This window comes from Ochotona princeps, chromosome 1 (assembly GCF_030435755.1).
Source record: "Ochotona princeps isolate mOchPri1 chromosome 1, mOchPri1.hap1, whole genome shotgun sequence".
In the NCBI taxonomy this organism is placed as follows: domain Eukaryota; kingdom Metazoa; phylum Chordata; class Mammalia; order Lagomorpha; family Ochotonidae; genus Ochotona; species Ochotona princeps.
Genome location: NC_080832.1, coordinates 10,211,960 through 10,227,458, shown reverse-complemented (window position 1 = coordinate 10,227,458; position 15,499 = coordinate 10,211,960). Strand labels below are relative to the sequence as shown.

At 41.3% G+C, this 15,499-nt stretch overlaps 1 protein-coding gene across 1 annotated transcript in view; it reads right to left on the bottom strand.

Moving 5' to 3' along the window:
- Positions 1 to 15,499, bottom strand: part of NOX3 (NADPH oxidase 3) — a 59,474-nt gene that overhangs the window by 20,464 nt on the left and 23,511 nt on the right. The window contains exons 8-10 of the mRNA XM_004595473.3: positions 13,399 to 13,491; positions 11,101 to 11,354; positions 4,429 to 4,591 (exon numbers count right to left, since the gene is read on the bottom strand). Of these exons, the coding sequence (XP_004595530.2) occupies positions 4,429 to 4,591; positions 11,101 to 11,354; positions 13,399 to 13,491 (510 nt within the window). The remainder of the gene's footprint in view (positions 1 to 4,428; positions 4,592 to 11,100; positions 11,355 to 13,398; positions 13,492 to 15,499) is intronic.

The window sequence follows — 15,499 nt, the reverse complement described above, 5'->3', positions numbered from 1 at the left end:
GAGGGGAGAAGGGATGTCATTGTGTTCTTAGAAGTGTATCTGTCCAGATCCTTCCTCACAGGATCTAATGTCATCGGAATATCAGCCGGGAGCCCTGAGCGGTCTTCAGAAACAGAAGAATAGTAAACTTCCTTCGGGACTCGGGAGGGGAGCTTTCTCTGGTCCTTACTTAGTTCCAACTTTGGATCCCTACCCTCTCTTGCAATGACCATCAGGGTCGCGCCGGAGCACCCCCCCCAAAAAAATTAAGATTAGATAGACAGAGGCCAATAAGGAAAGCTTAGAACCAGACAGGAAACAGTCAACATGGACTCACATATACCTTACTAGGTAGGACACAAGGATTAGTTATTCCTCACTAAGGTATTGAAGATTTCTCTGCACACCCTTCCCAACTGTTCTGTTTCTCAATTGTTAACATATGCCTTGTTAGAGTTACAAACCTGTTTGGGCTATCCTAAAATTCGCCAAGTTCAGTAAAAATTATGCTTCAATATTATAAACTGCTAAACATAAAAATGAAAATAGACACGAGACAGCTGAATAGTACCCTTTAACCATTTTAAAAGTTTATAGCAACCGGTTGTGTATAAACTAAAATGGAGATGTCAATGAAGTAGTTATAGGATGTGGTTAAGAACTTGCATTTTCTAGCATATTGATCACTCAATACCATGTCAATTACCTCCATAATGTTGTAAATTGTTGTTGAAGTTGTGTTGTGGCTTTTCATTGGAAGGAATGACATTCTGCCAGCTCTACTTTCAGAACAGGGATGGTCTCCCAATGAAACTGTTGAATTTATCTGGACAATAAGATGCTGGACTCTATGCATGGTCCATGCTTGCAATGAAGGAATCATGACGATATGAACTATACAACTGTAACAATGTGGAGGAATCCAACATGGGGGGAGAGTACGGGGGAGGGGTTGGGGGAATCCCAGAGCCTATGAAACTGTGTCGTAAAATGAAATTAAATTAAAGAAAAGTGAATCTAATATTTTAAATATTAATTATAAGTGAATTTTTATAAACAAAATTTAAGTTTAGTGCAAAAGATTGTAGAATTTTATGTGTAGCTTCTTTATAATATACATTTTCTTCTTTCTGTTTTATTATTATTTTTATCATTTTGTGATACAGTTCCATATTCCCTGGGATTTCCCTTACTCCCTTCCCCAATTCCCTCCCCCCCACCTCTGAGTTCCTCTATAATATATATTTGCCATGAGCTTATGGAAGACTTTTAGACATACACACAGATTTGCTAATGTGTAATGATTTAGCTTCTGGTTTCTTGACTTTACTAAGGGTTTATGGACTATTCAGTGGGTTTATGATTTATGATATTTTTGACTTCCACTGTGTTTCTTAACAAACAACCTCACCCATTGTAAGTTGAGGAGCATCTGTTTGAGTATTGTAATTAGGAAGGGATTCCAAAAAGCCAAGTTCAGGGAGCTCAGTGTACTAGAGGAAAACAAGACACTTTGAGGGAATATCAGATGGGAAGGAGGAACAGAAGCGGAGGAGAGTGAGACGGCTGACTCATAGTCGGTAATGAATAAATGCTGGTTGAACGAATGAATGGCACTGGGATATACTGCCCACATCGTCTCCCTGTAAAGACTGGCGGGACCCTGCGATGGGACAGACACAGTGGGGCATGACGCAAGAGGACATCCCCAAGCAGAGCAAAGCTTTCCAGTGGGGCCCAAGCATGCACACCAGGAGCTGTGTTACTTGCTTCATGAAACACACTGTGGTGTAGACAGAAACAGATGAGAGCTGGCACCAGAACAATCTAGTTTTGAAGCCTCCTTCTAATGTTTATTGACCCTGTGTGTTTTAGGTTACTGACTAATAAAAATGAGGACATTGCTTATGTGAATGGATTTTGATGTTACTTCCAGAAGCTTTGTGATCTAGTTCCCATTTTCCAGTCTGCAGAATGGGAAGGAAAGTGGCAGAAATACTTCCACAAGATGCTGTCAAATAGCAACTGGAAAAAGCCTAGTTCTTCTCTGCTGGGTAGTCAGTGCTTAGTAAGTCTGGGCTAGTTGTAGTCCAGTAATGTATTTGCGTCTTTGGCAGATATAATTAATTTTTATATCACTGTAAAAACTGTAACCCTGGATTCCCACCGTTTTTACTTGTCTTATTTGTTCTTAAAATTCTCTGCTGGATACAGATCTTTTATTCCTTCGTTGTGCAGAAGAGGTGAACGCCTGCGCTGAAGGTGGCACTGCAGTGAGGGTAGGGGCGGGAGGAGTCTGTCCCTGGTGAGGGGCGAGTCCAGGTGCAGATTTTCCGAGTATGAACCTCATGGTCTTCCCACAGTGTCACAGTAGGACTGCAGCATGTTCACCACGTATTGTTCATGTCGTAGGAAGAGCCACATGAAGCTGGGTGGGAATCCTGATTCTGCCTTTTATAACTCTGGCAGATTCAGGGAAAATCACTTCTAGTTTCTCCTGGCAAATAGCATTTGTATTGTTTGCTTTGTAAGATTGTAGTCTAGTAATGTTTTCATCTGTTGAACTCCTGGCCCCCAGCTTCAGATCAGTCTAGCGCTTCCCATTTGGGTAGTGAATCAGTCAATGGACAGTCTCTGTCTTTTCCCCTGTCTCTATGTAACTCTGACTTTTACATAAAATAAATGTATCTTCAAAATTTATATTATTTCCCATGGTACAGCTTTATAGATGTAGGGATTCCCCCCTTCACTTTCCCTTCCTCCCCTCTCCCCCTCCGTAACAATTTCCCCCCATATTATTACAGTAGTATACTCTTTCAGCAAGTCACAAGTCTGACATGCTTCTATATAAGTGTATCATGGCATTGTATGTATAGACAATAGTAGAAAATCTAGTATCCAAAAGATTGAACATTATAAAACAGAAAAGAAGAAAATGGATTTCAAGCGCCTATTACTTGTAATAGCTACAGTTACTTTTGCTTCTTAGATGAGAAAGCTCCAATATCAAAGATGTTGCAGTCAGTTTTGTCCAAAGTGCTTCAAAGAATAAGATTATCTAACAGACATTGATGGAGAAGGTTCTGTGCCTGAGGAAAGGTGAAACAAAATGGGGTGAGGTCTTCTTCTGGTAGAACTTATCTGATAGTTGAGTGGGGCTGTGGATCTTCCAGTGTGGGAAGTTGTAGGAGTATTTCTTAAATTCATCTGACCTTAGAATTCTGGTCATTGAATCACATCACATGAATACACTTCGGCAATGCTACTTGGGTCAGGCATCTTCCTTGATGGAGGAAGAGACTGCAGTCAAAGGACCAATCAAAGAAGAGGAAGCAGGGCCAGGACCTGGACCAAGATTACCTGTGCCCTGGTTCTGCCTGTGTTCCACAGCACTAGGAGTTCTCACGGCTCTGCCTTGCTGCTGGTGGCCCTAAAAGTGTCGCTGGGGCTCGGGAACAGTACCTCCATTGCGAAGTTTTGGCATGCTGAATGCTTTGTACTAAAGAAAACCCAAAGCCTCTCTGGCCTTCTGCTCCTCTTTCTCTCCTTCTTTCGCTTTCTATGAAGGTCCTGTGTTTACTTAAAGGGCTGGATCCTCCAGAAGAACTCACAGGGACAGAGGTTTAAATTGACAGCAATCCCAGAGCCAAGGGACATTCTCTCCAAGTCTACTGTCTGTTCTTCAAGCCCATTCATCTCCATTAAAAACACTTCTCTACTAAAATGGCCCATGTTCCTCACTTCCCTGCCTCTTTTAAAGAGGATTTTGAAGCTTCAAACAGGTGATCCTTCTTTGAGATTCATACTTTATGTGATTCCCAGAAAACTGTACCTTAATACATTTTTTGGGCTTTTCTCCTGTTATTCTGTCCATTTATATTAGTGACACAGATGACCCAAATCTTCATGGACAGAGGCTTCCTTTTCTTTCTATAGGGTTGAAATAAGGATTGGAGTTTCGAAATAGGACTAAGGAACCAAGGGAATCAAGAGGGATCTAGTCGGAGAACACACACAACATGACCAAGCGGAGGTGTGGAGATGAATGACAGCACCAGTGTGAGAGGACGATATGGAACTGGATGGTTGTCGCCACGGTGTCAGCCTGAGGATGCTAAGGAGAAGGCTACCTGCTAATGTGGCTAACTGCTGCCTAGTCACGTAGCCATTTCCAGCCTGTCTATATTTTAGCAAGATGAGCAATTACATGTCCTGTAATGGCAATGAAGCAATAAAATTTATGTCTTGTCATCTTTAACAAGATTACACATAACCCTTCTCATAAATGTAATACTGAAAGGAGATTTTTAGGAACATAAGTATAGTTCAGGATCCTTGAATTTATCCCTCATAGTTAATTAAAATCCTCCCCAAGAATCTGCAGACGATAGATATAAGAACATTGGACCTTTTAATCCACAGAAGGGTGAACTAATGATTTTTCCATACCTTGCTTAGTTTCAGCTGGCACTGGGGCGCACAGCATTTGTACCATATAGACTTCAGAAGCGCAGCAAAGGGAGTGACACCAATTCCCGCGGCAACGCACATGCTCACCGGGTAATGAAACACGTCTGTGAGTGCAGCTCCAAAGGGCCCATCCACGGCCAGCCTGCAAGCAGAGCGACCATCAGAACATGTCGGCTCGAGCACCAAACCTTCCAAAGCCAGTGTTATCAGCACCATGTGTCTTCATATAGTACAGAGAGGCTGAGCATGTGCCAGAGCAACTCCTGTTAGCCTGAGTTTAACATAAAGGGACCAGGACTGGCCTCCTGGTGGCCACAACCTGTTATCTCTCTTGATGTCTCTGGCTCCAGCTTACGCTTCTGTGAGACATGTTCTTGGTAGTTATTGGAATGTTTTTTGACTCTGTCATGAAGGATCATGGAAGAGGCATTTCCTGCTCCTCCAGCCCTGACAGTTAGCAGAGGAAGGCCCTTTCATGTTCCTAATGTCATTCTCTCCTGTTGTCATTTGTTCAGTCAACTCTGAGTATGCTTAAGTAATTTTAATTTAATGGAAGCCATCCATTTGGAATGAACATAGTTTTAGAATGATTTATCAGTTATGCAGAACTTCTAAAACTCAAGAGTTTAGATTAAAATCTTTAAGTGGGTCAGAGGTAGTACTGATACTGTGCCTTTAATTGTTGATTTCTTTATAAGGACCAAGCATACTTATTGGATGAATAAGTCAGTCATTAACATGGCCCCACATGTATTGGCTCCTGGAATCTTCTCCATCTCTCAGGGCTGGTTCCTCATTCTGGCTTTTCTTTCGTTTCTGAAAATATGCAGTGCTCGTTTGTGCCACAGCATGTGTGCAAACACATTCCCCTTGCAGTCCTCCTGTTTCTCCTTGTCTTCTGACATGGTTAACAGGCTACATTTCATTATACCTAATCTGAGTGATTTTCTTAACGAGGTCTTCCTGGACCCATTAGGCCAGGTTAAATCTTGTCTTCTCATAAAATTTAGAACACCACATTCCGCCTTCCAATGTCCCTCATCACATTAAGAATTTTGCAGTTTTTTTTTTTTATTATTGGGCACAAGTGCTTCACCTTTCCTCTGCCTTGTCCTCTAGACCATCAGGCCAATTGGAGAGCCAGGTTTGTCCGAGCTCATGTCTAAACATCACAAAGTCTTCCCTTGCTTTCCAACATGGACTTGTTCAATAGTAATTTTGAATAAATTTATTTGGGAGTTGTTTAAAATATTTCAGTCAGCAGCACACATTTACATATGAACAAAGATATGCTAATTAAAATATTTCTAAGTCATTCATAACCATTCCCTAAAGGATGTCTGTTGAAGGCTCCAGAGATTGACCCATTTGGGTTTCCCTATGTGTTCAGGAAAGTTTAATTGGGTTTATTCAAAAATACTCTATAAGACAGAATCCTAATAATTCAGATGAAGTCTCCTCAAGTTCATCTTAATTAATTATGCATTATTTGCATATTGATATATGAAAATGAAAGAATACAAATAAAAGGTCATTAACTAGGCAGAGCTAGTGTCTTAGCTCACTGTAGATTATTTCATAAATAACTAAACAAAGGGAATTGAGAAAAAGAAAGGAAAAACTCTCCATAGATTAAAATGTCTTATTGGCTATTATGTTTACAAATAGTCACATTTGGGAAGTGAGTTACAGAATCTGCAGAAATATACAATACATGCCTGCAAAGCTAGAATTGAGAATCTGAAATGACAGGGAAAATATTCAGTGCAACCTCCTGCCTCTAGATTATCTGCCTTTCTACCTCCCTGAGAGCTGACCACAATCCGATGTGCATCAGCTCAGCGCACTTCTATGGATGAGACAGTTTCTCCTCACGCTTCCCTGCAGTTGACCTTCCTGAGTGGCCGACTTCAGACAGCTCCCTTTCTGACAACTCAGGCCTTGGTGTTCATGCTAACTGTCATGACCCCCGAATTACTGTTTTTGGGGGGCTCACATTTCTCTATTTCTCAAGACTTTTTATCATCTTGATGGCTTCCCTTGTACAACTTTTGCTTATCAAGTTTATTGTTACTCCCACCTTGATTCTGTTACAGAATTTGTAATAATGCAACTTTAAGAAAGTCATCCTGCAACATCCTGTGCTGTGGTGTCCTTACTGGCTTTGGACAGCACCGCTTCCAGCATCCTCCAGTAACCTATAGTTTTGTCCCCATAAACTGACCTCTAGTTATTCATCTAATCATCATTTTGTATTAGTCAACTTTCTATTATTACAGCGAAATGTGTGAGAAAGTGACTTATGAAGGGAAGAAGTTGATTTTGGCTCATGGCTCTGGAGATTCATGTCTTAGATGGGGCTCAGATGAGTGTGGTAGTGGTGACACATGGGTTTGTGAGTGGAGGCGGGATCTCATGGGGTCCCATTATCATCTGTGCTGTCTAGATAAGCAAACTGAAACAAGATTGCCTGAGATCATTCACAGAGTTAAGCTTTGGGTCCAGGTCACTTCATATTTGAACATTTAGCTCTGGGCATCAAGTTAAATTGCTGGAATTCCAATATTAACTGAGAAATGTGTTCATTTGCTTCAGAAGTTGGTCAGACTCCCGCCCCCCCTAAGCTCAGACAAAGAAGTTCACTTGCCCTTTGTCTAGGTTTCTTCTCAGCTCCAAGGGACCTCCCTTACCCTTCACTTCCTGAATTCCTGGAACTAAATTAAAACCTTCCTAAATCAATGAAAAGATGTGTTAATCATCCCAGTCTGGTCAATTACAGTGCTATGCTGCAATATCTTCAAAAGAGTAAATAAAAATCGTATTCCTCGTGTGTTAAAAATTTAAGCAGTTCTAATTTCTTGGGGAGTGGCATGGCTGGTCTGGCCACTGTATTCAGGGCTGATGTTCCATTTCTGAAATCTAGTTCCAGTCCCAGTTCTTCCTCCTCCAGTTCAGAATTTGCTAATGTATCTTTGGAGGCAGCAGATGATGGCCCAAGAGCTGTGGCCCCTGCCACTCCTGTGGGAGTTTCAGAGGTTATTCTAGACTCCTGCTTTCAGCTTGGCTGTTGTGGCCATTTATGAACTGAACTGGCACTGGGAGGAGCAGGAGTTTTCTCTCTCTCTTCATTCCAAATAAATGAATAAGTATTGAAAGAAATCTATTTACTTGGAAGTCTGTACTGCTAATACACAAGCCTACCCACACAGAGGCAGAGGACAAACAATTTGCAAATGAGGGGAGACTGCCAACGAGGACAATTCAGTTTACTCATTTCATAAAAAATTATTGTGTGCCTACTACTTGCAGAGTTTTCTTCCAGGAATTGGGAATGTGCAGTAGACCAAACAGATAAAATGCTTCTCCTCAGTGCTATTATTTGTGTATCTCCCAGAGGGCCACACGGCAAAGGCTTGCTTTCCAAAGTCTTAGGGTGATTGGTATTGAATTAATATTAATACTTAATGGATTAGTGGTGGAAACTAATCTGATTAGGGTGTCAGAAGTGGGGCCTTTGGGGAGTGATTAGATTGGAATGAGTTGTTGGGATGGAATCCTCATATTTAGGTCATGGTGGCTTTCCAAGGAGCGACAACAAGGTGTGCATGAGTTTTCTCGCTGACTCTCTACTTCTGTCCACTACCTGCCCCTGTCCACCACCTCTTCATGTGCCAGACCAATGGGTTGCCTTGTCATGAACTGTGAATTCAGGAGGCCCAAGAAGCCAAGGTCCCACAGCAGCTGTTACACTCCACACACTGAAAGCCAGCCAACTACTGAGAAACACACATTAAGTTCTTGTAGGGGATTGGCTGAAATGCTAGCCATCTTGTGAAAGGGGATAGCAGTTGACAGACAAGACAATGGCAGGCACACATTGCAGCAGCCAAGCTAGCAAAAGCGATAACGTTGTGGGACTTGGCAATACCACAGGAAAGCTGTTAGATGTATTGTGCGTGTCTACTTTGATTTCCAGTGTTCAATATTTGTGCTGTTAGTTTACTTTCTTTCCATCAAAAGAAAGCAAAGGTTTTAATGGAATCATCATGTCTGAGCTGATGATGTTTCAAGCTGGCTTGATCTCATATGATTCCTTAGAACTAGTGGTTAATGAGGAAAAATCTGTCGAAGGGTAGGAGTTTGGGGAGGGGATCCCAGTCTCTACAAAATTGTACCATAAAATTCAAAAATTCAAAATAAAAATTTAACAACAACAAAAAAAGAACTAGTGGTTGAAATGAAGAGAGGTGACGTTGTATACACAACATACAGTCACAGCCTCAATTCTACATCCCATGGGAAAGAGGGACTACAGGCTGATTAGAGTTTTGAGCCTTCCATTTATTATTGTGTCTGATTTGTCATCAATACATATTTATCCAATTAAATGAGCTGAAGAACCCTGTAAAGTGATTCATTCCGTGTTGAAATCACACCCTGTGTTGGAACCATTGGTAGGCACTAGAGCTACAGAGGAGAAAGTTGCTTCCCACCCACCTGGGAACTCCTGTTCTGATTGTGCAGTTCCTGTGTTTCCTTCCAAAGCTCCTGCAGCAGCAGCTGTGTAGCGTGATTCTGATGCCCCCCAAGGATGGCAACCATAGGAATATGCTTATTAACCCCTTCAAAAATTTCAGCATTTGCTTTTAAATCGTTTCACTTGACACATAAAATCTGAGTGTATTTGTGGGCTACCATGTATTGTTTCAGTGCATGTACACAACGTATAATGTTCAAACTGAGGTGAACATATCTGTTGGTCCAGTATTTGTCATTTCTTTATGACAAAACATTCAAAATATTTTCTTCTTGTTTTGTTAAGACTATTTGCTACATATCAACGTTGTTTAGAATCCTCCTACTGTGCCATAGACCACCGGAACATCTTTCTCCTATCTGACGTAGTGTTGATGCTTGTTTTGAGTTGTGGAAAACATTTTTCTCATCGCTTTTGGATCCCTATTTGTTCTGAGATGCTAGGCAGGAGACCTGGACTTCCTTGGTGTTGGGGTGATCATGTTGTTGGAGTAGATGTCAGTTTAGGCCAGTGTTTACTACCGAGAGCAGAGGAGTGGCGATACTTGCTATGTGCCCAGGTGGTGCTTCTTTCTATTTTGTGTTTTTTAGCCAACAAAGTAAATTTCAATTGACATATAATTATATTTATGGAGCACAGTGTGATACCTTAATATATACATACAGCGTGTAATGGCCAACCAAGATCACAGGCATATTCACCACCAACCTGCTTCTCATTTCTTTCTGCTTGGAACATTCAGACTCTTCACGTGCTCTTTTGAAATAAGGGCTGTCAATCATATTATTCAATTGTGCTAGAGAACAGCAGAAACTATTCCTCCTATCCATGTATACTGCTGTATCCATTAGACATCCTTTCTACAGTAGTTTTTTTTCTGATGCTTTAGCATCACTGCCTATTCTCAGCTATTTCACGCAGGAGTGAGGAGGCACGGTGTTTGTCTTTATGGGCCAGGCTTTTAGTGAATGTTGAATTGTATCCCTCATTGAAATATTGAAGTCATTACCCATCTTAATACCCTGTACTTTACAATGTGATCTTATTTAAAAATAGGATTGCAGATTAATGAATCATGTTTAGATGGGGTCACATGGGAGCTGAGTGGACCCTGAAATTCAAAGCCTCTGACTTTATAAGGGGATCCAGAGACTCAGGAATCTGCTTCTGAAGACCAGACTTTGCAGATACAGTCTGCAGCCCTTAGGCTGTGCCAGTGAAAGTTCAGAGTTGTCTTATCCATACCTGGCTGTGTAACAGATAGCAGAAGAATGCTCTCAGAGCCGGGAAAGTGTGTTCCTCCTTCCTGGCAAATCATCCACCTTTACTGAACACTCTTTTTGTTTGTTTGCTTTACAGAAATACACTTGCTTCTATTGGAAGACTCCTAAGTGAACCTTTTAATGTAGATTCTCTGATTTTAAAAAATTAGTTCAAAGGGAACAAGGAAAAAGGAGACGGAGACGGAGACGGAGAAGAGAAGAGGGAGGGAGAGGAGAGATCTTCCGTCTATTGATTTGTTCCCCAGATGCCCACAGCAGTCAAGGCAGGTCCAGGCCAAAACTTGGAGCCCTGAATTTTGTGAGGATTTCTCATGTGGGGGAGGGTCTCAAGCACTTTAGCAGTCACCTGCTGCCTTCTGAGCTGCACTTTTGCAGGAATCTGGATAAGAAACAGTGGCTGGGACTCAAGCCAGGGACTCTGATATGGGATGGGGACATTCCAAATAGCATCTTTTTTTCCAATTAATTCTTAAATTCTACTGTGGAATGTTTACTAAAATAGGAAATGTTTGCCATATGTATCTAAATGCTATAAATACATTTCAAAACTCACTTCATATTTCAATGAAAATAAAAAGAAATTGTCTAAAATGCTAAATGTGGGAATGTATGGACAAAAAGAGTAAAATGCTGAGAGTACTACTAGAAAGTATAACAAGTGTTTTTATCTTGTCCATATGTTCTGCATTAAAAACTAACTAGTTCAGAAAAGATAGTTAGGTCAAACTTTATAACCTAGAATAAAATATTGCTGAATTTGACACCATATTGATGTATTATTATTCTTTCTCAATGTGGATTTATACACACACACAAGAAAGGCTCTCTAACCTTGGAAGAGTGTGGGGCTGCTGCAGGTCTCGTCCCTGGTCCCCAAAGGCCTCGCACAGAGCTCTGGTCCAGTCTCCAGCTGCCCGGATGTGAACACTGAAGAAGTCTTCCTGGGGGGCAGAGGTGAGGGTAAAGGGATGCCACTCCAGCTTGGAGATGGCTGGGCACTGGATGAGGACATACTGCCCCGGGGCCATTCTGAAGTCACGCTTCTGCATGTGAATCTCCAGGACTCCAGATGGGTGGCTTATCACCTAAATCAGAACAAGACATGGTAAGACATTGCCTTTGTTACATCAAATGCACTAAAAACGTGGCTTTCTTGACATACAGCTTATGTGAATCACTTGTTAGCGCCAGTGCTACTGGACACCATTTTCATGTCTGGCATTGCCACTTGGGCATGAATAAAATCTATCACCTTCAGAGCTCTGGGTTTGAAATTTGGGTGGCAATGTGACACCTGTCATGACCAGACTCCCCAAAGAATTGGCTAGTCAGCCCTATGAGACTATATAACTATATATTAAGTGTATCATGTAATTTGAAGCTATCAAAAAGAATACTCAGAAATCCATGTTTGTAACAGGCTAGTATCTTCTTCAATTATTTGCATCTTTTCTCCATCCCTTGTAGATTAACCTGAGCATGAAAGGGCTTCAGAATGTTGAGGAAAACGTACATTATCTTTTAAAAGTATTTGTTTATTTGGGAGAGAGAGAAAGAAAGACAGAGATAGTATAAAGAGAGATCTTCGAACCCACTCGTCATTTCTGAAATACCTGCAATGGCCTGAGCTGGGCCAGGCCAAGGCGAGGGGATAAACCATCCAGGCTTATCACACAGGCAGATCACTAACTGCATGCGCCATCATCTGCTGTCTTCCTGGGGTGTGAATCAGCAGGAAGCTAGAGCCAGGACCTGGGCTAGGCAGTTGGAATGGGAACCTCCCAACTGGCATGCTGACTGCTGGGCTAAAGCCAACACTTTACATGATCTTAGAACACCATTTTCCATGAAATTTTTGAAGCCCTTCAAATTATTAAACAACAACAACAAATAACCCTCCAGCTCTCTTTGTAATGTTTGATTTGTTTTGTGTTATTTTACTCCAGGCTTGCACAATGTCCTCCCAGGTTCTTTGGGTATAAGGAGGCATGCCAGCGTTTTCACAGCTTTTTATGAGGCCCTTTTTATTTGTTGTTTCTCTGAACGAAAGACCTAATTTCTCTTCTGAAATTTCTGTCTCATTTTCTGAAAGAAAACAAAATTTCTCCAAGCCTCCACATCTATTTTGTCAAGAGGTAAACAGGAACAAAATCTAACATCTAGATACGGTGACAGTATTTTTCCATTCAGAAGTGAATTTCACAGCATTTTAATCATTAGTGCTAGGTTTCTCCTCTCCCCACTACTATTTGTTCTGATTCTGCTGTTAAGTGGTCTCCCTAGTAACAGTTGCAGCAGGCTTCCACGAGTTTTACAGTCTGGCACTTGATACAGGCTGACACCCTTTGATGCTTAAGTTAAAAACAGCAACACAGAAACAGCTTAAGGCAGATGTAAGAAGCAATTCCTATATATCTGCTTTCATGAAGACAGTGAAGGGGACATAGTGTTATGTCAAAATTATATTACCAAAGTGCTGCACATTTGGATAGCAGGAAATGTCTTTGGATATTTAAAAATTGCCTGGGGAAGAGTATTTGGTAGTTTTTCAATCTCCTGGATTTGGGTTTTTGGTGGACCCATTCTTATCTTCCTGTAGCATGTGGTGAAGATTGAGAAGCTGTGAGAATGGACAGTAGGACCAGCACCTTCTACCAAAGAATGTTGCATTTGCTAGGGTAGATTCACGTGGACCCCTTCTTGCTCTGAATCGCACAGTGACCAGTCCCAGGAGGCAGGGCATGCTTGGCAGTGTTTGATAGTATACGTATGTTTGTAAAATCCATGTTGTTATGTGGTGGAGGAAGTTATTGTGATCAATGTGCAGCCCCCTGATTCCCCTGCCTTCTCCCCCCAGAGAGAACCATATGAAGAGACATCCAGACAATCTTAATGCTCTTCCAGGAGCCTGTATCAGAATTTTGTGTACTGGTCTGGAGCCGTGTTCCCTGCCTTCAGTAAAATTAGTCACACTGAAAGATGTTCAAGATATAAGCAATTACTAAAACTGAAGAAGAGCCTCTAAGTTACAGACAGTTCTGCAATAAAAATGGCAAATTAAAAACTTGGCTAATAAAGAAATTTCCTCTACACTCAGGCTTTTATTCAGACATAAAGCTACATGCATACCTTGGTAATGACAACCTCTTGCTGAAATCGCCAGAACCTAATTATTCTTTCACATGAGTATAAGACCACAGGTCCCAAAACCCATTTCCAAGCCTGCAGAGAGCAGCAGAGAGAGGAAAAGGGAAATGAAAACAGAATCCAAATATTTTCAATTTGAAGCAAATCAATATACAGCATGATGGGGTTCACACGGTTTCCTTTCACTTTGGGCCTGTTATCAATAACAAAGATATCTCCTTGTATTAAATACTATAACATTCAATTATCCCTTGAAGCCTACAAGCTTATTTAAGAGATTAAACTCTTCTATATTGGTTTTTATGCTTACTTGATCAATGCTGCCTTTATGTAATTAGAAATAATTGAATTTGCAAAGAAATAAGAAAGCAGATTGATGTTTATGTTCCATATGATAGGGTCATCAATGCCAAAGTCAAAGGCTTACGAAGAGACATTATTCAGCCGATACAGGACAGGGGAAATTAAATTAAGTCTGTTCAAATTGAAGATTTTGGGGCCCACAATGCATCTCAACTAGGAGGTGTGCCTGAATGAACACTTGCAGACAGACACACACATCCATGCTATCTGGAACACGGCACAAAGTGAGTTTCTTACCTCCTTAAATCTCACCTCTAGAATCAGAACAAAAGTCTCAATAATGATCTGGAGAACTGTGACAATAAAAATTTCTATTCCCAATAAACTATTATATTAATCCTTCATAATTAACCGTTTATTCTTTGAGGGATGAAAGAGAGAGAGATTGATTATGCTCATTTGCTGGTTCACTACTGCAAATATCCACCATAACCAGTGATGGTCCATGCAGAAGCTGGGGACCTGGATCTCAATTTGGGTCTCCCACATGGGTCACAGGGACCCAATTCATTCATCATCTGCTGCTCCCAGGATGAGTAGTACCAGGAGCTGGAGATGGCAGTGCAGCTAGGACTCAAACTCAAACACTCCAGTGTGGGATGCAGGTGTCCCATGCAGTACCTTAATCACCAGGTCAAATGTACACCCACGAGATAATTACTTGAGGGTTCAATGGACATGGTGGGTGATTAATTCAACATCAGTCTACTCTGTAACAGTGATCTGCCCAACACAAGGCATCTTACTCCGGTAAGAGGGAACAAATGGGAACTTAAATTTTGAAGATTTACTTTAAGTCTGACATCAAACTGTCAGACTAGGCTATCATCTTTGCAAACTAGGGTGAAGGAAAGATCAAATTGTTCAGAGCCCCAAAGGCAATAAAGTGTCCAGCAGAGATGTGACCCAGAGGTATCTGAACTCCAGGCTAAGTTTCTTCCTCAGGCTGCTCCCCTTGAGGAATTACCAAGTGATGAAGCTGCTGTCAGTTCAACAAAACATCAGAGATACATGAACGTGCATACTTTATAGTGGTTATACATTCTTAGAAAAGCAGCCTAACTCTTCTTTCAAAATAGAAGAAACTTGGCCTTCTGGGAATTTGTCTGAGTTGTCCAGAGAGGCAGAGGTAGATTACAGAGAGCCAGGACTGGAGCTTCCATCTTTCCTAGTGTCTCTTATTTCCTCCTAAGCCTCCGAAATCCTTGGAATGACACCTTAGGAGCAAGCAGGCACCTCGAGGTTTTACTCAGTTTGCTAAACTCTAACCAACATGTCACTCATTACTCCCTCATTGGCTGTTTGGTCACAGGACTTTAACATGATTTCTACTTCTTTTAAGAGATATTCTTAGTTTCTTGTTTTAATGTCTGGTTCTGTTTGCATGGTACCCCTTCTAATCTATAAAGCCCTGTCCTTTTTTTTTTTTTTTTTTTTTTTTTGCTAAAGGGAGCCTCTTGTTTGCTTGATAAAGTCTAGATGTTTGTAGGCATCACAAAGCAATTTGATCCATTTATTCTTTTCTGTTTCTGGAGGACTTGGCAAAGCATGTAGAACAGCAGAGAGGATCAAAGTTTTTCCCCACCTGTGCTGGTAGAGCACGTGTTGGTGGCTCAGAGAAGGAAACCTGGTAAGCATGGGGTTGGACAGATATTGTGAATTCCAAGATCTCCCCTGCTTGAAGAACATAGAGAGCAATTTAAGAATTGGGGTGAACATT